This window comes from Ciconia boyciana, chromosome 36 (genome assembly GCF_034638445.1).
Source record: "Ciconia boyciana chromosome 36, ASM3463844v1, whole genome shotgun sequence".
In the NCBI taxonomy this organism is placed as follows: domain Eukaryota; kingdom Metazoa; phylum Chordata; class Aves; order Ciconiiformes; family Ciconiidae; genus Ciconia; species Ciconia boyciana.
This window is the reverse complement of record NC_132969.1, coordinates 34,599-57,087: the sequence shown is the minus strand read 5'-3', so window position 1 is coordinate 57,087 and position 22,489 is coordinate 34,599. Positions and strand designations below refer to the sequence as shown.

At 63.6% G+C, this 22,489-nt stretch overlaps 2 protein-coding genes and 1 long non-coding RNA gene across 3 annotated transcripts in view; all 3 read right to left on the bottom strand.

Moving 5' to 3' along the window:
- Positions 1-3,618, bottom strand: part of SRCAP (Snf2 related CREBBP activator protein) — a 50,809-nt gene extending 47,191 nt beyond the window's left edge. The window contains 3 exon segments of the mRNA XM_072849075.1: positions 1,616-1,801; positions 3,456-3,568; positions 3,612-3,618. Coding sequence (XP_072705176.1) covers positions 1,616-1,801; positions 3,456-3,568; positions 3,612-3,618 — 306 coding nt within the window.
- Positions 3,619-5,250: 1,632 nt separating this feature from the next.
- Positions 5,251-6,700, bottom strand: LOC140645703 (uncharacterized). The gene is made up of 3 exons (XR_012040040.1): positions 6,529-6,700; positions 5,485-5,558; positions 5,251-5,394 (listed from the first exon to the last, which is right to left on the bottom strand). It is a non-coding gene; the product is annotated as an uncharacterized lncRNA (long non-coding RNA).
- Positions 6,701-11,243: 4,543 nt separating this feature from the next.
- Positions 11,244-20,845, bottom strand: PPP4C (protein phosphatase 4 catalytic subunit). Its single transcript, XM_072849163.1, has 8 exons — positions 20,694-20,845; positions 20,522-20,573; positions 19,390-19,444; positions 18,364-18,461; positions 17,392-17,565; positions 14,774-14,900; positions 14,007-14,196; positions 11,244-13,316 (listed from the first exon to the last, which is right to left on the bottom strand). Exons 1-8 carry the CDS (start codon positions 20,789-20,791, stop codon positions 13,187-13,189), a joined length of 924 nt encoding a protein of 307 aa, XP_072705264.1. The 5' UTR covers positions 20,792-20,845; the 3' UTR covers positions 11,244-13,186.
- Between the last annotated feature and the right edge of the window lie 1,644 nt (positions 20,846-22,489).

The following is a 22,489-nucleotide window of genomic DNA, read 5'->3' as shown; positions in this document are numbered from 1 at the left end:
AACGCCCAAAGTGGAGCAGGAGAGTCTCTGGTGGCTGCTATAGGGCTGAGCCTCCCCCAAAGCTCCTCCAAACCCCTCTGAGATGCCACCAGAGGTTCTCCAAGGAGTTGAGCCTCCCCCAAAGCTCCTCCAAACCCCTCTGAGATGCCACCAGAGGTTCTCCACGGAGTTGAGCCTCCCCCAAAGCTCCTCCAAACCCCTCTGAGATGCCACCAGAGGTTCTCCAAGGAGTTGAGCCTCCCCCAAAGCTCCTCCAAACCCCTCTGAGATGCCACCAGAGGTTCTCCAAAGAGCTGAGCCTCCCCAAAAGCTCCTCCAAACCCCTCTGAGATGCCACCAAAGGTTCTCCAAGGAGTTGAGCCTCTCTCAAAGCTTCTCCAAACCCCTCTGAGATGCCACCAGAGGTTCTCCAAGGAGTTGAGCCTCCCCAAAAGCTCCTCCAAACCCCTCTGAGATGCCACCAGAGGTTCTCCACGGAGTTGAGCCTCCCCCAAAGCTCCTCCAAACCCCTCTGAGATGCCACCAGAGATTCCCCAAGGCATTGAGCCTCTCTCAAAGCTCCTCCAAACCCCTCTGAGATACCACCACAAGTTCTGCAAGGGATTGAGCCTCTCCTAAAGCTGCTCCAAACCCCTCTGAGATACCACCAGAGGTTCTCCAAAGGATTGAGCCTCCCCTGAAGCTCCTCCAAGCTTCTCTGAAATGCCACCAGAGATTCTCCAAAGGATTGAACCTCCTCCAAAACCCCTCCAAAGTCTTCTAGGATGCCACCAGAGATTCTCTAACACCTATTATAGGGTTGAATCTCCCCCAAAGCTCCTCCAAACCCTTTTGAGATGCCACCAGAGCTTCTCCAACGGGTTGAGCCTCCCCCAAAGCTCCTCCAAACCCCTCTGAGATGCCACCAGAGGTTCTCCAAGGAGTTGAGCCTCCCCCAAAAGCTCCTCCAAACGCTTCTAAGATGCCACCAGAGGTTCTCCAAGAGGATGAGCTTCTCTCAAAGCTTCTCCAAACCTCTCTGAGATGCCACCAAAGATTCCCTAACAGCTACTATAGAGTTGAACCTCCCCCAAATCCTCTCCAAACCCCTCTGAGATGCCACCAGAGGTTCTCCAAGGCGTTGAGCCTCTCTCAAACCTCCTCCAAACCCCTCTGAGATGACACCAGAGATTCTCAAAGGGGTTGAGCCTCTCTCAAACCTCCTCCAAACCCCGCTGAGATGCCACCAGAGGTTCTCAAAGGGGTTGAGCCTCTCTCAAAGCTCCTCCAAACCCCTCTGAGATGCCACCAGAGGTTCTCAAAGGGGTTGAGCCTCTCTCAAACCTCCTCCAAACCCCTCTGAGATGCCACCAGAGGTTCTCCAAGGAATCGAGTTTGTCTCAAAGCTCCTCCAAACCCCTCTGAGATGCCACCAGAAGTTCTCCAAGGAATCGAGTTTATCTCAAAGCTCCTCCAAACCCCTCTGAGATGCCACCAAAGATTCTCTAAAGCTGAACCTCCCCCAGATCCTCTCCAAACCCCTCTGAGATGCCACCAGAGCTTCTCCAGCGACTGCTATGAGGTTGAGCCTCCCCCATCGGCCGAGCCCCTCCCTCCCCGCGGGCGGAGACCGCACCTTGCGGGCGACGCCCCTCTTCCAGCGCCGTTCTTGGGCGAAGTCGGCGGCCAACCACTGCATCTCCTCGCAGAGATAATCCCAGTGGACCTTGGGGCGGGCCGGCTCCGGGACCTTGGGCAGGCGCCGCAACGACCAGAAGCCCTCACGCTTCATCTCCGCCACCCGGTGCTCCACCTCCGCCTCCTGCGCGGCACAGCGGGGGTTAACCGCGCCCCAACGCCCCCCAGCCGCCCCCCAAAACCCCCTAAACTCCCCCAAAACGGGTCCTAAATTAACAAAGAGATTCTCCAGCGGCTGATAGAGGGTTGGGCCAGCCTAAACGCCCCCCAAATCCCCCTAAACTCCCCTAAAACAGGACCTAAATTAATAAAGAGATTCTCCAGCGGCTGATACAGGGTTGGGCCAGCCCCAACCGCCCCCCAAAACCCCCTAAACTCCCCAAAAACAGGTCTTAAATTAATAAAGAGATTCTCCAGCGGCTGATACAGGGTTGGGCCAGCCTAAACGCCCCCCAAAATCCCACAAACTCCCCCAAAATGGGTCCTAAATTCATAAAGAGATTCTCCAGCGGCTGATAGAGGGTTGGGCCAGCCTAAACGCCCCCAAAATCCCACAAACTCCCCCAAAATCAGTCCTAAATTAACAAAGAGATTCTCCAGCGGCTCATAGAGGATTGGGCCAGCCTAAACGCCCTCCAAAACCCCCTAAACTCCCCCAAAACAGGTCCTAAATTCATAAAGAGATTCTCCAGTGGCTGATACAGGGTTGGGCCAGCCTAAACGCCCCCCAAAACCCCCTAAACTCCCCTAAAACGGCTCCTAAATTAATAAAGAGATTCTCCAGCGGCTGATAGAGGGTTGGGCCAGCCTAAACGCCCCCCAAAACCCCCCAAATTCCCCTAAAATGGGTCCTAAATTAACAAAGAGAATCTCCAGCGGCTGATACAGGGTTGGGCCAGCCTAAACGCCCCAAAACCCCTAAACTCCCCCAAAACGGGTCCTAAATTCATAAAGAGATTCTCCAGCGGCTGATAGAGGGTTGGGCCAGCCTAAACGCCCCCCAAAACCCCCCAAATTCCACTAAAACAGGTCCTAAATTAATAAAGAGATTCTCCAGCGGCTCATAGAGGGTTGGGCCAGCCTAAACGCCCCCCAAAACCCCCTAAACTCCCCTAAAACGGGTCCTAAATTAATAAAGAGATTCTCCAGCGGCTCATAGAGGGTTGGGTCAGCCTAAACGCCCCCAAAATCCCACAAACTCCCCCAAAATCAGTCCTAAATTAACAAAGAGATTCTCCAGCGGCTGATATAGGGTTGGGCCAGCCTAAACGCCCCCCAAAACCCCCTAAACTCCCCCAAAATGGGTCCTAAATTAATAAAGAGATTCTGCAGCGACTGATAGAAGGTTGGGTCAGCCTAAACGCCCCCCAAAACCCCCTAAACTCCCCTAAAACGGGTCCTAAATTAATAAAGAGATTCTCCAGCGGCTGATAGAGGGTTGGGCCAGCCTAAACGCCCCCAAAACCCCCTACACTCCCCAAAAACAGGTCTTAAATTCATAAAGAGATTCTCCAGTGGCTGATAGAAGATTGGGCCCCTCTAAACGCCCCCAAAACCCCTAAACTCCCCCAAAACGGGTCCTAAATTAACAAAGAGATTCTCCAGCGGCTGATACGTGGCTGGGCCAGCCTCAATCACCCCCAAATCCCCCCCCGCCCCCAAGTCCCCCCTAAATGAAACTGGAGACTCTCCGGTGGCTACTCTAGGGCTGAGCCCCCCAGCGCCCCCTAAACACCCCCTTAAGGGACCAAAAAAAGGGGGGGGGGGGGGGCGCTTACATGCTTGGCCTGCTCGGCGATCTCGGCGTGGGTCTTGTCCCAGAGGCTGGGGGTTCCGGGGCCGGGGGGCCATCGGGCGGGGGGCCGGCGGGCGAGGAGGCGGGGGCGAGACGCTGCCGGGGGAGCCCGAGGAGGCGGGGGACACCGGGTTGCTGCCCGTCATTCTGGCCGGGGGAGCTGGAGGGGGACACGGGGGGTGAGAGGAGGATTGGGTTTGGGGGGCTCAAGGGGACTCGGGGGCGCGGGGCGACTTTGGGGGGTAACGGGGGTCGTGGATGAGGTTTGGGGGGTACGGGGGTGGGGGTGGGTAATATGAATTTTGGGGGCTCAAGGGGACTGGGGGGCTCGGGGCGACTTTGGGGGGGTAATGGGGATTGTGGATGAGGTTTGGGGGCTATGGGGAGCGGGGGTGGGTTTGGGGCGATATGAATTTGGGGGGCTCAAGGGGACTCGGGGGCTTGGGGCGACTTTGGGGGGGTAACAGGGGTCGTGGATGAGGTTTGGGGGCTATGGGGGGTGGGGGTGGGTAATATGAATTTGGGGGGCTCAAGGGGACTTGGGGGCTCGGGGTGACTTTGGGGGTAATGGGGGTCACGCATGAGGTTTGGGGGCTATGGGGGGTGGGGGTGGGTTTGGGGGCTGATATGAATTTGGGGGGGCTCAAGGGGACTCATGGGCGACTTTGGGGGGTAACCGGGGTCGTGGATGAGGTTTGGGGGCTATGGGGGGTGGGTAATATGAATTTGGGGGCTCAAGGGGACTTGTGGAGACTCGGAGGTGACTTTGGGGGGTGCAAGGGGTCGTGGATGAGGTTTGGGGGGCTATGGGGGGCGGGGGTGGGTTTGGGGGCTGATATGAATTTGGGGGGCTCAAGGGGACTCGGGGTGACTTTGGGGGGTAACGGGGGTGGTGGATGAGGTTTGGGGGCTATGGGGGTGGGGGTGGGTAACATGAATTTGGGGGCTCAAGAGGACTTTGGGGGGTAATGGGGGTCACGCATGAGGTTTGGGGGGCTATGGGTGGGTTTGGGGCGATATGAATTTGGGGGGCTCAAGGGGACTGGGGGGCTCAGGGGCGACTTTGGGGGGTAACGGGGCCACGCATGAGGTTTGGGGAGCTATGGGGGGTGGGGGTGGGGAATATGAATTTGGGGGGCTCAAGGGGACTTGGGGGCTCAGGGACGTCTGTGGGGTGGGGATGAGTTTGGGGGGCCCAAATGAGTCCTGGGAGGGGGGCACAAGTAAGTTTGGGGGACTAAGGGGCGGGAGTACGTTTGGGGGTACAGATGAGGTTTGGGGGGCTATGGGGGCAGGGAGGGAACCTTAGGGAGGGGAGAAGTGGGGGGGGTGGGAGTGGGCTTGGGGGGCACAGGTGAATTTGGGGGGTCTGTGGGGTGCAGGTATTTTGGGGGGCTGCGGGGGGAGTTTGGGGGGCTGGGGGTGAGGTCGTGGAGGGGGCGGGGCTAATTTGGGGGGCTGGGGGTGCATCTGGGGAGGGGGCGACTTGGGGGACCCAAGTGCGGTTTGGGGGCTATGGGGCTTGTGAGACGCCTTGGGGGGGATTTGAGGGGGTCTCGGGTGAGTTTGGGGGCCCTAGGGGGTGGGGGAGTTTTGGGGGGCTGACAGCGATGGGGGGCCTGGAACCAGGGGCTGGACTGGGGGGGGGCAGGTTTGGGGGGCCATGAGGTGGAGGGGTTGGTTTGGGGTGCAGACCCCCAGCCCATGCCCAGGCTCATGGGGGGGGGGTTGGGGTTCCCCTCCCCCCTCACCTGGGGTGCAGCGGCGGGTGGGGGCAGGGCGGGGGCGGGGGGCCCGGGGCCACCCGCCTGCCCCAGGGCATGCTGGGAAGGGGGCCTCATCCTGCGCCGGCGGCCGCCGGGCCGAGCCCTCGTCCAGCTCCTGGGCACCCGGGCGGCCCAGCCTGCGCTCCGCCGAGCCGCCTGGGGTGGGGAGGGGGGGGTCAGGGTGGGGGCCACCCATGGGTGCCGCCCCCCCCCCCCCAGCAGCACCCATGGGTGCTGCCGCCCCACCTGTGTGCGCGGGGCCCTCCTCCTCTTCCTCACACTCCACTTCCACGGTGTCGGTGGCGCGGGGGGGGGCGCTCCTGGGGGGGGAGAGGGGGGGGTAGGTGACCCCCCCACCCCTGGGTGCTGCCCCCACCCATGGGTGCTGCCCTCCTCAAAATGGCCCCGGATAAAGGGAGGCCCCTGCCCCCAACCTTGACCCCAGAGGCCCTGTGAACTTTGACCTGCGCCAAAGGGGTGACCCACTTGGGGGTCCCCTGCCCCACACGGGGGTCCCCAAGCCCCACTTGGGGGTCCCCTGCCCCACGGCAGGACCCTCAGGGTGCCCCATGTGAGGGTCCTTCACCCCACTGGGGCCCTCTGGGTGCCCCACACCAGGGTCCTGCACCCCACTTGGAGGACCCCAAGCCCCACATGGGGGTCCCCTGCCCCACTGGGGGGTCCCCAAGCCCCACACGGGGGTCCCCTGCCCCACGGCGAGGCCCTCAGGGTGCCCCACACCCCACAGCGGGACCCTCAGGGTGCCCCATGTGAGGGTCCTTCACCCCACTGGGATCCTCTGGGTGCCCCACACCAGGGTCGTGCCCCCCACTTGGGGGTCCCCAAGCCCCACATGGGGGTCCCCTGCCCCATGGCGAGGCCCTCAGGGTGCCCCATGTGAGGGTCCTTCACCCCACTGGGGCCCTCTGGGTGCCCCACACCGGAGGCCTGCCCCCCACTTGGGGGTCCCCAAACCCCACAGCTGGACCCTCAGCCTGCCCCACACTGGGGTCCCTCACCCCACACGGGGACCCCCGGGGTGCCCCACACTGGGGTCCCGAGCCCCACACCGGGGTCCCCGAGCCCCACGTGGGGGTCCCGAGCCCCACACCAACACCCTCGGGCTGCCCCACTTTGGGGTCCCACATTGGGGTCCCTCACCCCACACCGGGCACCCCTTCCCCCCGGCCCCTCTCCCCACGCCGCCCCTCCCCCTTCCCGCCCTTTCCCTGAGGGGGGAAGGAGGGGGGGAAGGAGGGGGGAGGGACGCCGCCGCCGCGCTCCCGTTACCGATCGCTCCCGGCCGTTCCCGCCGCAGCCCCGGCACCTCACCGGGGAGGGGGGGGGGGCGGGCGGAGGGACCCGGGGAGGCGCCTCCCGCTCCGCCTCCGCCGGCCTCAGCCCCGCCGCGGAACCGCCGCCATCCGCCGCCGCAAAATGGCCACCGCCCCCCGGCCCCGCCGCCGTCTCCCCCCTCCCGCCTCGCTCCGCCGCCCCCCCCGCCCGCTCCCCCCCGCCGCCGCCCGGGGGCTCACGGAAATGGAGTCCGCCGCGCCGGAGCCAGCGGCAAAATGGCGGCGGCCGCCGCCGCGCGCTGCCGGCCGAGGGGCGGGGCCGGCGAGATCTCGCGAGAGACCGGCCCGCCGGCGGTGGCGCTCTCGCGAGATTTCACCTCCACTCCCCCCCCCCTTCCCCCCCCCCCCCCCCCCCCCGGCGCGCCCCGGGGTCTCGCGAGAGCGCGGCGGGCGGGCGAGAGGCGGGAGGAGGGGGAAGATGGCGGCGGGCGGCGCGTGGCGGGCGGACACGCCCCCTCGAGGGGGCGGGGCCTGGCTGCGGGGGGGGGCGGGGGGCGGGGCGCGCCGGGAAACGGAGTCCGGTGGCTCCGCCCCCGCGGCCCCGGCGGATGACGTCGCGCGCCGCCCCCCCAGTGACGTCACGGCTCGGGCACGTGGCGGCGAGGCGGCCCCGGGGATGATGGCGGCCATGTTGGGTCAGCCCCGGGGGATCATGGGAAAGCGGCCATTTTGGGTCAGCCCCGGGGAACCATGGGGAGGCAGCCATGTTGGGTCAGCCCCAGGCGCTCATGGGAGGGCGGCCATGTTGGTTCATCCCCAGGGGATCATGGGAAGGCGGCCATCTTGGGTCAGCCCCAGGGGGTCATGGGTCATGGGAAGGCAGCCATCTTGGGTCAGCCCCGGGGGCTGATGGGAAGGCAGCCATCTTGGGTCAGCCCCGGGGGCTGATGGGAAGGCAGCCATGTTGGGTCAGCCCCAGGGGCTGATGGGAGGGTGGCCATCTTGGGTCAGCCCCAGGGGCTGATGGGAAGGCAGCCATGTTGGGTCAGCCCCGGGGGCTGATGGGAAGGCAGCCATGTTGGGTCAGCCCCAGGGGATGATGGGAGGGCGGCCATGTTGGGTCAGCCCCGGGGGCTGATGGGAAGGCAGCCATCTTGGGTCAGCCCCAGGGCATGATGGGGAGGCAGCCATCTTGGGTCAGCCCCAGGGGCTGATGGGAAGGCAGCTATCTTGGCTCAGCCCCAGGGGCTGATGGGAAGGTGGCCATCTTGGGTCAGTCCAGGGGCTGATGGGAGGGCGGCCATCTTGTGTCATCCCCAGGGGCTGATGGGGAGGCGGCCATCTTGGCTCAGCCCCAGGGGCTGATGGGAGGGCAGCCATCTTGGGTCATCCCCAGGGGCTGATGATGAGGCGGCCATCTTGGCTCAGCCCCAGGGGCTGATGGGAGGGCAGCCATCTTGGCTCAGCCCCAGGGGCTGATGGGAAGGCACCTGGCTCAGCCCAGTGCCCCTGCAGCCCCTCCTCCAGGCCAGGGTGTGGCTCCCGGGAGGCGGGGCAGGCAGCAGGAGGCGGGGCCTACCCCTTGAGTGGGCGGGGCTCTCAAGGGGGCTCTGCTCCGGCACCCAAGGGGACACCCAGGGATGGCGGGGGATGGCCCCGCCGCGTGCCCCATACAGTCCCCCCTCATGGCGCTGTACGCGTCCTCACAGCCCCACGTGTCCCCTATAGCCCCCCATCTGTCCCTGCACGGTCCCCTATAGACCCCTATAGCCCCCATACTTCACGTGTCCCCTATAGCCCCCTGTGTTCCCTATAGCCCCCATACTTCACGTGTCCCCTATAGCCCCCCATCTGTCCCTGCACGGTCCCCTATAGACCCCTATAGCCCCCATACTTCACATGTCCCCTATAGCCCCCATCTGTTCCCTACAGGGTCCCCTATAGCCCCCTGTGTCCCCTATAGCCCCCATACTTCACGTGTCCCCTATAGCCCCCATCTGTTCCCTGCACGGTCCCCTATAGACCCCTGTGTCCCCTATAGCCCCCATCTGTCCCCTACAGGGTCCCCTATAGCCCCCTGTGTTCCCTATAGCCCCCATACTTCACGTGTCCCCTATAGCCCCCATCTGTCCCCTACAGGGTCCTCTATAGCCCCCTGTGACCCCTATAGCCCCCATCTGTCCCCTACAGGGTCCCCTATAGCCCCCTGTGTTCCCTATAGCCCCCATCTGTCCCCTACAGGGTCCTCTATAGCCCCCTGTGTCCCCTATAGCCCCCCATCTGTCCCCTACAGGGTCCCCTATAGCCCCTGTGTCCCCTATAGCCCCCATACTTCACGTGTCCCCTATAGCCCCCCATCTGTTCCCTGCACGGTCCCCTATAGACCCCTGTGTCCTCTATAGCCCCCATCTGTCCCCTACAGGGTCCCCTATAGCCCCCTGTGTCCCCTATAGCCCCCCATCTGTTCCCTACAGGGTCTCCTATAGCCCCGTGTTCCCTATAGCCCCCATACTTCACGTGTCCCCTATAGCCCCCCATCTGTCCCCTACAGGGTCCCCTATAGCCCCTGTGTTCCCTATAGCCCCCATACTTCACGTGTCCCCTATAGCCCCCCATCTGTTCCCTACAGGGTCCTCTATAGCCCCTGTGACCCCTATAGCCCCCCATCTGTCCCCTACAGGGTCCCCTATAGCCCCCCCATCTGTCCCCTACAGGGTCCCCATAGCCGCCCTGTGACCCCTATAGCCCCCATCCCTTCCATGTCCCCTGTACCCCCGGGTCCCCTATAGCCCCCCATAACTCATGTGTCCTCTATACCCCTCATCCCCCGTGTCCCCTATAGCCCCCATCCCTCACATGTTCCCTGTACCCCCATGTCTCCTATAGCCCCCATCCCTCCCATATCCCCCATACCTCCTGTGTCCCCTATAGCCCCCATTAATTCATGTGTCCTCTATACCCCTCATCCCCCTGTGTCCATTATAGCCCCCATCCCTCCCATGTCCCCTATAGCCCCCCATAACTCATGTGTCCTCTATACCCCTTGTCCCATGTCTCCTATACCGTGTCCCCTATAGCCCCCATCCCTCCCGTGTCCCCTGTACTCTCCGTGTCCCCTATAGCCCCCCATAACTCATGTGTCCCCTATAGCCTTCCATGTCCCATGTATCCCCCATACCGTGTCCCCTATAGCCCCCCATCCCTCCCGTGTCCCCTATAGCCCGTGTCCCCCATTTCCCCCGTGTCCCCTATAGCCCCCATATCCCCCATGTCCCCCGTGTCCCGTATAGCGCGGTTTTTTATAGCCCCCGTGTCTCCCATGTCCCCTATAGCCCCTGTATCCCCCATAGACCCTGTGTCCCCTATAGACCCCGTGTCCCCTATAGCCCCGTGTCCCCCATAGCCCCGTGTCCCCTATAGCCCCTGTGTCCCTCATAGCCCCGTGTCCCCCATAGCCCCGATGTCCCCCATAGCCCCCGTGTCCCCTATAGCTCCCGTGTCCCCCATAGCCCCCATGTCCCCCATGTCCCCTATAGCCCCCGTGTCCCCCATAGCCCCGTGTCCCCTATAGCCCCCATGTCCCCCATGTCCCCTATAGCCCCCGTGTCCCCCATAGCCTCCGTGTCCCCTATAGCCCCCGTGTCCCCCATAGCCCCCGTGTCCCCTATAGCCCCTGTGTCCCCCGTGTCCCCCATAGCCCCCGTGTCCCCCATAGCCCCCGTGTCCCCTATAGCCCCCGTGTCCCCCATAGCCTCCGTGTCCCCTATAGCCTCCGTGTCCCCCATAGCCCCCGTGTCCCCTATAGCCCCTGTGTCCCCCATGGCCCCCATAGCCCCCGTGTCCCCCATAGCCCCCGTGTCCCCCATAGCCCCCATGTCCCCCATATCCCCGTGTCCCCCATAGCCTCCGTGTCCCCTATAGCCCCGTGTCCCCCATAGCCCCTGTGTCCCCTATAGCCCCCGTGTCCCCTATAGCCCCTGTGTCCCCCATGGCCCCCATAGCCCCCGTGTCCCCCATAGCCCCGATGTCCCCCATAGACCCTGTGTCCCCCATGTCCCCCGTGTCCCCTATAGCCCCCGTGTCCCCCATAGCCCCTGTGTCCCCTATAGCCCCTGTGTCCCCCGTGTTCCCCACAGCCCGTGTCCCCCACAGCCCCGTGTCCCTCATAGCCCCCGTGTCCCCCATAGCCCCGATGTCCCCTATAGCCCCCGTGTCCCCTATAGCCCCCATGTCCCCTATAGCCCCCGTGTCCCCTATAGCCCCCGTGTCCCCCATAGCCCCCGTGTCCCCCGTGTCCCCCATGTCCCCCATAGCCCCCGTGTCCCCCATAGCCCCCGTGTCCCCTATAGCCCCCGTGTCCCCCATGTCCCCCACAGCCGTGTCCCCTATAGCTCCCGTGTCCCCCATAGCCCCTGTGTCCCCTATAGCCCCCATGTCCCCTATAGCCCCCATGTCCCCCGTGTCCCCCATAGCCCCCGTGTCCCCCATGTCCCCCGTGTCCCCCATGTCCCCTATAGCCCCCGTGTCCCCTATAGCCCCTGTGTCCCCCGTGTCCCCCACAGCCCCCGTGTCCCCTATAGCCCCCATGTCCCCTATAGCCCCCATGTCCCCTATAGCCCCCGGGTCCCCCGTGTCCCCTATGGCCCCCCCAGTTTACGACACCCTGGGGCGTTTTTGACGTTTTTTTATCTAAAAGGAGCAGAAACGGCGTCCAAAAAAATCCCCGTTTTCACCCCAAAACGCGCGCGGGGGGGGGGGGAGGGGAGAGGAGGGGCCACCCCGGGGGGGGGGCCAAAGGTCACGGGGTGTCCCCAAAGGTCACGGGATGTCCTCAAAGGTCACAGAATATCCCCAAAGGTCACAGGTTGTCCCCAAAGGTCACAAGGCGTCCCCAAAGGTCATGGGCGTCCCCAAAGGTCACAGGTGTCCCCAAAGGTCATGGGGTGTCCTCAAAGGTCGCAGAATGTCCCCAAAGGTCATGGGGTGTCCTCAAAGATGACTGGTGTCCCCAAAGGTCACAGGATGTCCCCAAAGGTCACAAGGTGTCCCCAAAGGTCACAGGTTGTCCCCAAAGGTCACGGGCATCCCCAAAGGTCACAAAATGTCCCCAAAGGTCATGGGGTGTCCTCAAAGATGACTGGTGTCCCCAAAGGTCACGGGATGTCCTCAAAGGTCACGGGGTGTCCCCAAAGGTCATGGGATGTCCCCAAAGGTCACGGGATGTCCCCAAAGGTCACGGGGTGTCCCCAGAGGGACAGGAAGGGGAGCAGGCTGTCCCCAGGGGAGGGTGACAGGAGGGAACATGGCCACTTTGGGGGACAGGGAGGTGGCCCAGGGGACACAGGTGACACCACGGTGGCCAGGAGAGGACAAGGACCAGGACAATGTCCCCAAGCCTCCCTAGATGCCACCAGCAGCGGCCATCGTGGAGGGGACACCCCATGGCTCCTGGGGACACGGTGGCCACGGGGTGGCCCTAGGTGACCCCTTGGGGACACGGTGGCCGCGGGGTGGCCCTAGGTGACCCCTTGGGGACACGGTGGCTGCGGGGTGGCCCTAGGGGACGCAGGTGACCCCTTGGGGACACGGTGGCCATGGGGTGGCCCTAGGTGGCCCCTTGGGGACACGGTGGCCGCGGGGTGGCCCTAGGTGGCCCCAGGGGACCCCTTGGGGACACGGTGGCCATGGGGTGGCCCTAGGTGACCCCTTGCGGACACGGTGGCCATGGGGTGGCCCTAGGTGGCCCCTTGGGGACATGGTGGCCATGGGGTGGCCCTAGGTGGTCCCTTGGGGACACGGTGGCCACGGGGTGGCCCCAGGGGATGCAGGTGACCCCCCTAGGTGGCCCCTTGGGGACACAGTGGCCGCGGGGTGGCCCTAGGTGGCCCCAGGAGATCCCTTGGGGACACGGTGGCCGCGGGGTGGCCCTAGGTGGCCCCAGAGGACCTTGTGGGGACACGGTGGCCGTGGGGTGGCCCTAGGTGGCCCCAGGGGACCCCGTGGGGACACGGTGGCCATGGGGTGGCCCTAGGGGACGCAGGTGACCCCTTGGGGACACGGTGGCCATGGGGTGGCCCTAGGTGGCCCCTTGGGGACACGGTGGCCACGGGGTGGCCCTAGGTGGCCCCAGGGGACCCCTTGGAGACACGGTGGCCGCGGGGTAGCCCTAGGTAGCCCCAGGAGATCCCCTGGGGACACGGTGGCCGCGGGGTGGCCCCAGGGGACGCAGGTGACCCCTTGGGGACACGGTGGCCACGAGGTGGCCCTAGGTGGCCCCAGGGGATCCCTTGGGGACACGGTGGCCACAGGGTGGCCCCAGGGGACCCCGTGGGGACACGGTGGCCGCGGGTGGCCCCAGGGGACGCAGGTGACCCCTTGGGGACACGGTGGCCACGAGGTGGCCATGGGGTGGCCCCAGGGGACCCCTTGGGGACATGGTGGCCGCGGGGTGGCCCTAGGTGGCCCCAGAGGACCTTGTGGGGACACGGTGGCCGCGGGGTGGCCCTAGGTAGCCCCAGGAGATCCCTTGGGGACACGGTGGCCACAGGGTGGCCCCAGGGGACGCAGGTGACCCCGTGGGGACACAGTGGCCACGAGGTGGCCCTAGGTGGCCCCAGGGGACCCCCTTGGGCACACGGGCGGGGCCGAGGGGGTCACAGGAAGTAGTCGGCCACCGGCTTCTTGGAGGGGATCCCCCGCGTCTCCTGCGGCGCCGCCTCGAAGATGATGAACTCCTTCTGCAGGTGCTCGTCCAGCTCCAAGATGGCCGCCACGTTCCCACACCTGCGGGGCGGAGCGTGTGCTTAGCGTGTGCTTAGCGTGCGCTTCGCGTGCGCTTGGCGCGCGCTCGGTGACTCGCCCGGAGCGGCGGTCGGTGGCCGACCCCACGGCGGTCCCCTTCGAGAGTCGGTCAGAGCTCCCCCGTCCCGCGTCCCTTTTGTCACGCGTCCTAGCGTGTCCTTAGCGTGTTGTCAGCGTGTCCTTAGCGTGTTGTCAGCGTGTCCTTAGCGTGTCAACTCACCCGCAGCAGCAGTCGGTGGCCAACCCCGTGACGAAGGCGGTCCCGTTCAAGCGTCACTGGCTGCCCACCCAACCCCATTTTCCCTCACCGCGTGTCCCAGCACATCTTAGCGTGTTCTTAGCATGTTCTGAGCGTGTTGAGACTCACCCGTAGCACCAGGCAGGGGCCAACCCCGCGACAGGGAAGGTCCCACTCCCGTGTCCCTCGCCGCCCACCGCTGTCCCCCCACCCCGCATCCCTTCGCCCCTCGCTCTCCCCCACCTTAGCATGTTCTTGGCGTGTTCTTAGCGTGTTCTTAGCGCCTCAACACCCCCACCATCGATCCCCGACCCACCGCCCAAGGAGAACGCTCCCATCCCGCTGCCGCCAGCAGCCCCCCGCCGCGTGCGTGTCCCCCCCGCCCTTCCTTTCCCCTTTGCGTGTTCTTCGCGTGTCATTGGCGTGTCGCTGACCTGTAGCAGTAGTTGGGGGCGGACCAGACGGTGAGGACGGTCTCGTTGAAGTGCCACTTGTAGCCCTCCATGACGAGCTGGTGGGCGCGGCAGATCATGTCGATGTCGTTGGAGGCGTTGAACTGGGCCACCACGTCGCTGCCGAACAGGTACCCCGCCCCCCGCGGGGACACGCCCCAGCCCGTCGTGTCTGCCGACACGCCACACGCGTGTTACGGGCTGGGGTGGGCTCTCTGGGGGCTGGGGGGGGCGCGCGCGGGGGTGACTCGAGGCACGCGGGCCAACACGGGGCGCGGGGGGGGGGGACGTGCGCGTCACGTGTATGTACGCGCGTCACGCGGAGCAGACGTCACGGGCACACGTGTGGCGCGTTCAGCCACACGGACCAACACGGGGCGTATGCGGAAGGACACGTGAGCCGGATGCGTGACCCAACGCGTGGCTCGCAGGCGCGTCGTGCGTCACGTGGACTAACCCGAGGTGGCTGTAGCGTCACACGCGTGTCACGCGAACCAGCTTGGCGGGGCTGGGAGGCGTCACACGCGTGTCACCCGGAGCCCCGCGCACCCCAACCTGGCACCTCTACACGACAACACGCAACGCTCACGCGCGTCACCCCCGCGTCACGGAGCCACGGCGACGGGGAAGCCATGGCGCGCGACACGGGACGTGACACGGGGGCAGCTGGCCTCTCCCTGCCCCGGTGGGCGGGGCTACAGGGTGGGACACGCACCGACACGGGCTGACACGCGTGTGCGGGGCCTCACCCTCGGGGTCGGACCAGAGGAGGTCGCACATGGGGCCGTCGTGGGGCACCTCCTGCTTGCGGTCGATGGTGCGGATCTGGTCCAGCGTCTGGATGGAGGGCGAGAGGCCCCCGTGCACGCAGAAGATCTGTGGAGACACGCGTGTGCTTAGCATGTGCGGGGCGTGCGATACTCGCATCCCCCCCCCCACCCCGTGAAGCTGGAGGGACTCCGGGTGGGGCAAAGCCCCCATGCAGCCCCCCCAAACGGAGCCCCGGGGGCCGTCCCACGCCCCTGTATGTGCTTAGCGTGTCCTTAGCGTGTCTAAGCGTGTTCTTAACATGTCCTAAAAATACCTGAGCGTCCTCGTCGTGCCTTCCACGACGGCAACGAGGCTGCGGAGAGCAAAGCCACCGGCGCAGCCCCCGCACACGCAGCCCCCGCCGCCTCTCCACGCTCTTGCGTGTGCTTAGCGTGACCTTAGCGTGTCCTAGCATGTCCTTAACATGTGCTTAGCAAGTCTTAAAGCACCCCAGCGTCCTCATCCTGCCGTCACGATGGCAATGGGGCCGCAGAGAGCAAAGCTACCAGTGCCTCCCACCAACACACAGCCCCCGCGTGTCCCCGCACCTTTGCGTGTGCTTAGCGTGTCCTTAGCGTGCGCTCACCGTACACTGACACACCCCACCGTGCTGAGCACGCCCCCTACGGCGGCAACGACGCTGCAGAGAGTGAAGCTGCTGACGCGGCTCGCCAAAACAGATCCTCCTACGCCCACGTGTGTGCTCAGCGTGACCTTAGCGTGTCCTGGCGCATCATTAACACGTGCTTAGCGTGTCCTAACATACCCCAGCGTGTCCTAACGATGGCAACGGCGCTGCAGAGGGCGAAGGCGCTGGTGCAATCTCCCAACACGCGGGCACCGACGCCTCCCCGCAGCCCCAAGCGTGCTTAGCGTGTCCGACCATGCCCTAAACGTGTGCTTAGCGTGTCCTAACGTATCGCAGCGTGCTCACGGAGCGTTCCATGATGGCAATGAGTCCGCACAAACCGAAGCCGCTGGCGTAACCTCCCCACAAGGGGCCCCAAATGGCTCCCCATGCCCTCGTGTGTGCTTAGCATGTGCTTAGCGTGACCATAGCATGTCCTAACGTATCTCAGTATGTTCTACTGTGCTCGTCGGTCCATGCATGACAGCAACGCCGCCGCAAAGAGGAAACCGGCCAGCGCAGCGCCCGCAAACAGATCTTCCTCTGCACTCGCACGCTCTCGGCGTGTCCTTAACATGTCCTAACATGTGCTTAGCGTGTCCTAACGCATCTCAGTACGTCCTAGCGTGCTCACCAGGCCATCCGTGATGGCAATGATGCCACAAGGAGGAAACCTACCGGCGCAGCGCCCGCAAACAGACCTTCCCCCGCACTCGCACGCCCTCAGCGTGTCCTTAACGTGTCCTAACATGTGCTTAGCGTGTCCTAACGCATCTCAGTACGTCCTAGCGTGCTCACCGGGCCATCTGTGATAGCAATGATGCCGCAAAGAGGTAACCTGCTGGCGCAGCGCCCGCAAACAGACCTTCCCCCGCACTCGCGTGCTCTCGGCGTGTCCTTAACGTGTCCTAACATGTACTTAGCGTGTTCTAACGCATCTCAGTACGCCTCAGTGCATTCATCAGGCCATCCACAATGGCAATAACACCGCAAAGAGGAAACCTACCGGCGCAGCGCCCGCAAACAGACCTTCCCCCGCACTCGCACGCCCTCAGCGTGTCCTTAACGTGTCCTAACATGTGCTTAGCGTGTTCTAACGTATCTGAGTATGTCCTAACGCGCTCACCGGGCCATCTGCGATGGCAACGATGCCACAAAAAAGAAACCTGCTGGTGCAGCGCCCACAAACAGACCTTCCTCCACACTCACGTGCTCTTAGCATGACCTTAACGTGTCCTAGCATGTGCTTAGCATGTTCTAATGTATCTCAGTGTGTCCTAGCGTGCTCACCGGGCCATCCGTGATGGCAATGATGCCACAAAGAGGTAACCTGCCGGTGCAGCGCCCGCAAACAGACCTTCCCCTGCACTCGCACGCTCTCGGCGTGTCCTTAACGTGTCCTAACGTGTGCTTAGCGTGTTCTAACGTATCTCAGTACGTCCTAACGTGCTCACCGGGCCATCTGTGATGGCAACGCCACCGCAAAGAGGAAACCTACTGGCGCAGCGCCCGCAAACAGACCTTCCCCCGCACTCGCACGCTCTTGGCGTGTCCTTAACGTGTCCTAACATGTACTTAGCGTGTCCTAACGCATCTCAGTACGTCCTAGTGTATTAATCAGGCCATCCATGATGGCAACGCCACTGCAAAGAGGAAACCTACCGGCGCAGCGCCCGCAAACAGACCTTCCCCCGCACTCGCACGCCCTCAGCGTGTCCTTAATGTGTCCTAACACGCGCTTAGCGTGTCCTAACCCCTCCCCCAGCCGCAACGAAGCGGCGGCGGCGGCGAGCGAACCCGCCGGCGCGGCCCCATCGCGCGCGGCCCCCCGCTACCTCCGAACCCGCCGGCGCGGCCCCATCGCGCGCGGCCCCCCGCTCGGCCCGGGCGCGGGGCGTGGCGTGGCGAGGCGTGTGCGGGCGCGCCCACCTTGCCGTCGATGATGGCGGAGAGGCTGAGGTAGTCGAAGATCTCGGTGCAGTAGCGCCAGACGGTGACGGAGCCGTACTTGCGCAGGCACTCGTCGTAGAAGCCGTACACCTGCGTGATCTGACGGCTCTCGTGGTTCCCCCGGATCAGGGTGATGCGGTCGGGGTAACGAACCTGCCACGCCCGGACGCACCCGTGGGTGCCCACCCGGGGGGGGAGGGGGGCTGGGGCCCTCCGCCACGTGGGTGCCCCCCCCCCCCCCCCCCCGATCCCCGGTTTCCCCCATGGGTGCCCCCCGGACAGTGGGGTCCCCTCCCCAGACACCTGGGTGCCCCATGGGTGCCCCCCGGACACCTGGGTGCCCCCCAGGTCCCTTCCCCAGACACCTGGGTGCCCCATGGGTGCCCCCCAGACACTTGGGTGCCCCCCAGGTCCCCTCCCCAGACACCTGGGTGCCCCATGGGTGCCCCCCAGACACCTGGGTGCCCCCCAGGTCCCTTCCCCAGACACCTGGGTGCCCCATGGGTGCCCCCCGGACACCTGGGTGCCCCCCGGGTCCCCTCCCCAGACACTTGGGTGCCCCATGGGTGCCCCCCGGACACCTGGGTGCCCCCCAGGTCCCCTCCCCAGACACCTGGGTGCCCCATGGGTGCCCCTGGACACCTGGGTGCCCCCAGGTCCCCTCCCCAGACACCTGGGTGCCCCATGGGTGCCCCCCAGACACTTGGGTGCCCCCAGGTCCCCTCCCCAGACACCTGGGTGCCCCATGGGTGCCCCCGGACACCTGGGTGCCCCCAGGTCCCTTCCCCAGACACCTGGGTGCCCCATGGGTGCCCCCAGACACCTGGGTGCCCCCCAGGTCCCATCCCCAGACACCTGGGTGCCCCATGGGTGCCCCCCAGACACTTGGGTGCCCCCCAGGACCCCTCCCCAGACACTTGGGTGCCCCATGGGGGCCCCCCGGGGGCCAACCTTGAGGGCCAGCAGCAGCAGGAAGGTCTCGACGCTGTAGAAGCCCCGATCCACGAAGTCCCCCATGAACAGGTAGTTGGTCTCGGGACGTCCCCCACCTGGGGGCAGAGAGCACTTAGGGGGCAGTTGGGGGGCACGGGGAGCACGTAGGGAGCAGTTGGGGGGCACGCAGGGAGCAGTTGGGGGGCACGCAGGGAGCACAAGGGCACTTGGAGAGCAACAAGGAAGCATGAAAAAGTGGTTGGGGGGCACTTAGGGGCAGGGGATGGTTGGGGGGCACTTAGGGGGCAGTTGGGGGGCACTTAGGGGCACAAGGGCAGTTGGAGAGCAACAAGGAAGCATGAAAAAGTGGTTGGGGGGCACTTAGGGGCAGGGGATGGTTGGGAGGGCACTTAGGGGGCAGTTGGGGGGCAGGAGGAGCAGTTGGGGGGCAGGAGGAGCACAGGAGCAGTTGTGAGGTAATAAGTGGGCATGAAAAAGTAGTTGGGGGCACTTAGGGGCAGGGGATGGTTGGGGGGCACTTAGGGGCGGTTGGGGGGCAGGAGGAGCACAGGAGCAGTTGTGAGGTAATAAGTGAGCATGAAAAAGTAGTTGGGGGCACTTAGGGGGCAGGGGATGGTTGGAGGGCACTTAGGGGCGATTGGGGGCACAGGAGGCACTTAGGGGACGGTGGGGGGCAGTTGGGGGAAGTAAGGGAACACGGGGGCAGTTGTGGGGCGCAGGCAGGCAGTTGGGGAGGGAGTTAGGGGGCAGGGGGAGGTTGGGGGCAGGACACACAGTTAGGGGGCAGTTAGGGGGCACGGGGGTGGTTGGGGACAACTAGGGGTCCGGGGTGCAGTTAGGGGCACCGGGGGTGGTTGTGGGGCAGTTAAGGGGTGTGAAAAAGTGGTTGGGGGCAGAGGGTCGGTTGGGGGCACGGGGAGTGGTTGGGGGCAGTAAGGGAAGAGTTGGGGCGGGAGAAGTAGTTGGAGGGCACTTGGGGGTCTACGAGGGCAGTTAGGGGTCTGGGGGGCACTTGGGGGCAGCTCACCCTGAAGAGCTCCTTGAGGTCATAGAACTGCCCGTGGATGTCGCCGCACACCTGGGGCGGAAATGGGGTCAGAGCCCCCAAGTGCCCCGCGGGACCCCCACTGCCCCCCAAAAACCTCCCCCAGCCCCCACATCCGCCCCACGGAGCCTCGTATCTGCGCCCTGCTTCCCCACATGCACCCCCAGACCTATACCTGCCCCACACCTGCCCCCATATCCACCCCTTACACCCCTGTATACACCCCCCAGCTCCCCATAACCACCCCTAGACCCCCACATGTGCCTCCTACACCCCCACATCTGCCCCCAGCCCCCATATGTACCCCCTACCCCTTCATCTGCCCCACAGCTCCCCATATTTACCTCCAGACCCCCACATCTACCCCACAGCTCCCCATATCCACCCCCTAGAGCCCATGTGCCCCCAGCCCCCCATATCCACCCCTTAGACCCCCACATCTGCCCCTCAGCCCCCACATGTGCTCCCTACCCCCCACCTCTGCCCCCCAGCCCCCCATATGTACCCCCTACCCCCCATATCCACCCCTAGACCCCCACATCTGCCCCCAGCCCCCCATATCCATCCCCTAGACCCCCACATCTGCCCCCCATATGTACCCCCTACCCCCCATATCCACCCCTAGACCCCCACATCTGCCCCCAGCCCCCATATCCATCCCTTAGACCCCCACATCTGCCCCCAGCCCCCATATGTACCCCCAGCCCCCATATCCACCCCCTAGACCCCCACCTCTACCCCCAGCCCCCCATATCCACTCCCTAGACCCCCACATCTGCCCCCCAGCCCCCATATCCATCCCCTAGACCCCCACATCTGCCCCCCATATGTAACCCCTACCCCCACCTCTGCCCCCCAGCCCCCATATGTACCCCCAGCCCCCATATCCACCCCCTAGACCCCCACCTCTGCCCCCCAGCCCCCATATCCACCCCCTAGACCCCCACCTCTGCCCCCCAGCCCCCCATATGTACCCCCTAGCCCCCACCTCTGCCCCCAGCCCCCATATCCACCCCTTAGACCCCCACATCTGCCCCCCAGCCCCCCATATGTACCCCCACCCCCCACACCCACCCCCTCGACCCCCCCCACCCCCTGCCCCCAACTCACGGTGACGGGGGAATCGACCCGCTGGACGTTGCTCTCCTCCACCAAAATCTCCCTAAAAATAAAATACGGCAAGAAAATGATTTATTCCCCGGGAAAAATTACCCCCCCCCCCCAGGAGAGGGCTCTAATTACCCCGGGGGGGCGTTAATTAACGTCGGGGATCGTTAATTACCGGGCTTTGGCGCAAAGAGCCTTGACCTCGCTCTCCTTGATGAGCTCGCAGCGCCGCAGCTGCTCGATCTGCCGGTCCAGGTCGCTCAGCTCCCCCATGGCTGCGGCACGGCCCCGGGGTCGTTAACTGCCCCCGCGGCTAATTAACCCCCCCCCGGGGGTAATTAACCCCCCCCTTGGATAACTAACGCTCTCTGGGGTAATTAATCTTCTCTGGGGGTAATTAACCCCCCCCCCGGGGGTAATTAACTCCCCCCTTGGATAATTAACACTCTCTGGGGTAATTAATCTCCTCTGGGGGTAATTAACTCCCCCCCAGGGTAATTAACTCCCCCTAGGAGTAATTAATCTTCTCCACGGGTAATTAACTCCCCCCAGGGGTAATTAACTCCCCCCCAGGGTAATTAACTCACTTCAGGGGTAATTAACCCCCCTTGGATAACTAACGCTCTCTGGGGTAATTAATCCCCCCGGGTAATTAACCCCCCCCGGGGGTAATTAATCTTATCCAGGGGTAATTAACCCCCCCCTTGGATAATTAACGCTCTCTGGGGTAATTAATCTTCTCTGGGGGTAATTAACTCCCCCCAGGGGTAATTAATCTCCTCTGGGGGTAATTAACTCCCCCCCAGGGTAATTAACTCCCCCTAGGACTAATTAATCTTATCCAGGGGTAATTACCCCCCCGCCCAGGGGATAATTAATTTTTTCCAGGGATATTAACTCCCCCCTTAGATAATTAACGCTCTCTGGGGTAATTAATCTCCTCTGGGGGTAATTAACTCCCCCCTTAGATAATTAATGCTCTCTAGGGTAATTAACGTTCTCCAGGGGTATTAACTCCCCCCAGGGGTAATTAACTCCCCCCAGGGGTAATTAATCTCCTCTGGGGGTAATTAACTGCCCCCAGGGTAATTAACTCCCCCTAGGAGTAATTAATCTTCTCCATGGGTAATTAACTCCCCCCAGGGGTAATTAACCCCCCCCAGGGGTAATTAACTCCCCCCCAGGGGTAATTAATCTTCTCCAGGGGTAATTAACCCCCCCCAGGGGTAATTAACTCCCCCCTTGGATAATTAATGCTCTCTGGGGTAATTAATTTCCTCTGGGGGTAATTAACTGCCCCCAGGGGTAATTAACCCCCCCCGGGGGTAATTAATTTTCTCCGGGGGTAATTAACTCCCCCCTTAAATAATTAACGCTCTCTGGGGTAATTAATCTGCTCTGGGGGTAATTAACTCCCTGCAGGGGTAATTAATCTCCAGGGGTAATTAACTCCCCCCCGGGGTAATTAATCTTCTCCAGGGGTAATTAACCCCCCCAGGGGTAATTAACTGCCCCCAGGGGGTAATTAGATCCTCCCGGGGTAATTAGTCCCCCCCCAAGGGATAATTAACACCCCCCCAGGGGGTAATTAATCCCCTCTGGGGTAATTAATTCCACCCAAGGCATAATTAAGCCGCCCCGGGGGTAATTAGCTCCCCCCGGGGGTAATTAACTCTCCCTGGGGGCAATTAGCTCCCCCCAGGGGTAATTAATCCCCCCACGGGGTAATTAATGGCCTGCAGGGGTAATTAACTCCCCCCTAGTACTAATTAATCCCCCCCCGCCAATAATTAACTGCCCCTGGGGGGTAATTAAACCCTTTGGGGGGCAATTAACTCCCCCAAGATATAATTAATTGCCTCCGGGGGTAATTAACCCCTTCCCCCAAGGGTAATTAACCCCCCAGGGGTAATTAACCCCTCCCCCCAGGAGTAATTAACCCCCCTAGGGGTAATTAACCCCTCCCCAGGG

Excerpts from the sequence above, each read along its gene's own strand:
- PPP4C (XM_072849163.1), bottom strand. The coding sequence starts at position 20,791 with ATGGGGGAGCTGAGCGACCTGGACCGGCAGATCGAGCAGCTGCGGCGC. Across the intron at positions 20,574-20,693 it reads GCTCTTTGCGCCAAAGCCCG|GGAGATTTTGGTGGAGGAGA; the intron begins GTAATTAACGAT and ends TTTTATTTTTAG. Across the intron at positions 18,462-19,389 it reads CAAGGAGCTCTTCAGGGTGA|GTGGGGGACGTCCCGAGACC; the intron begins GCTGCCCCCAAG and ends CTCTGCCCCCAG.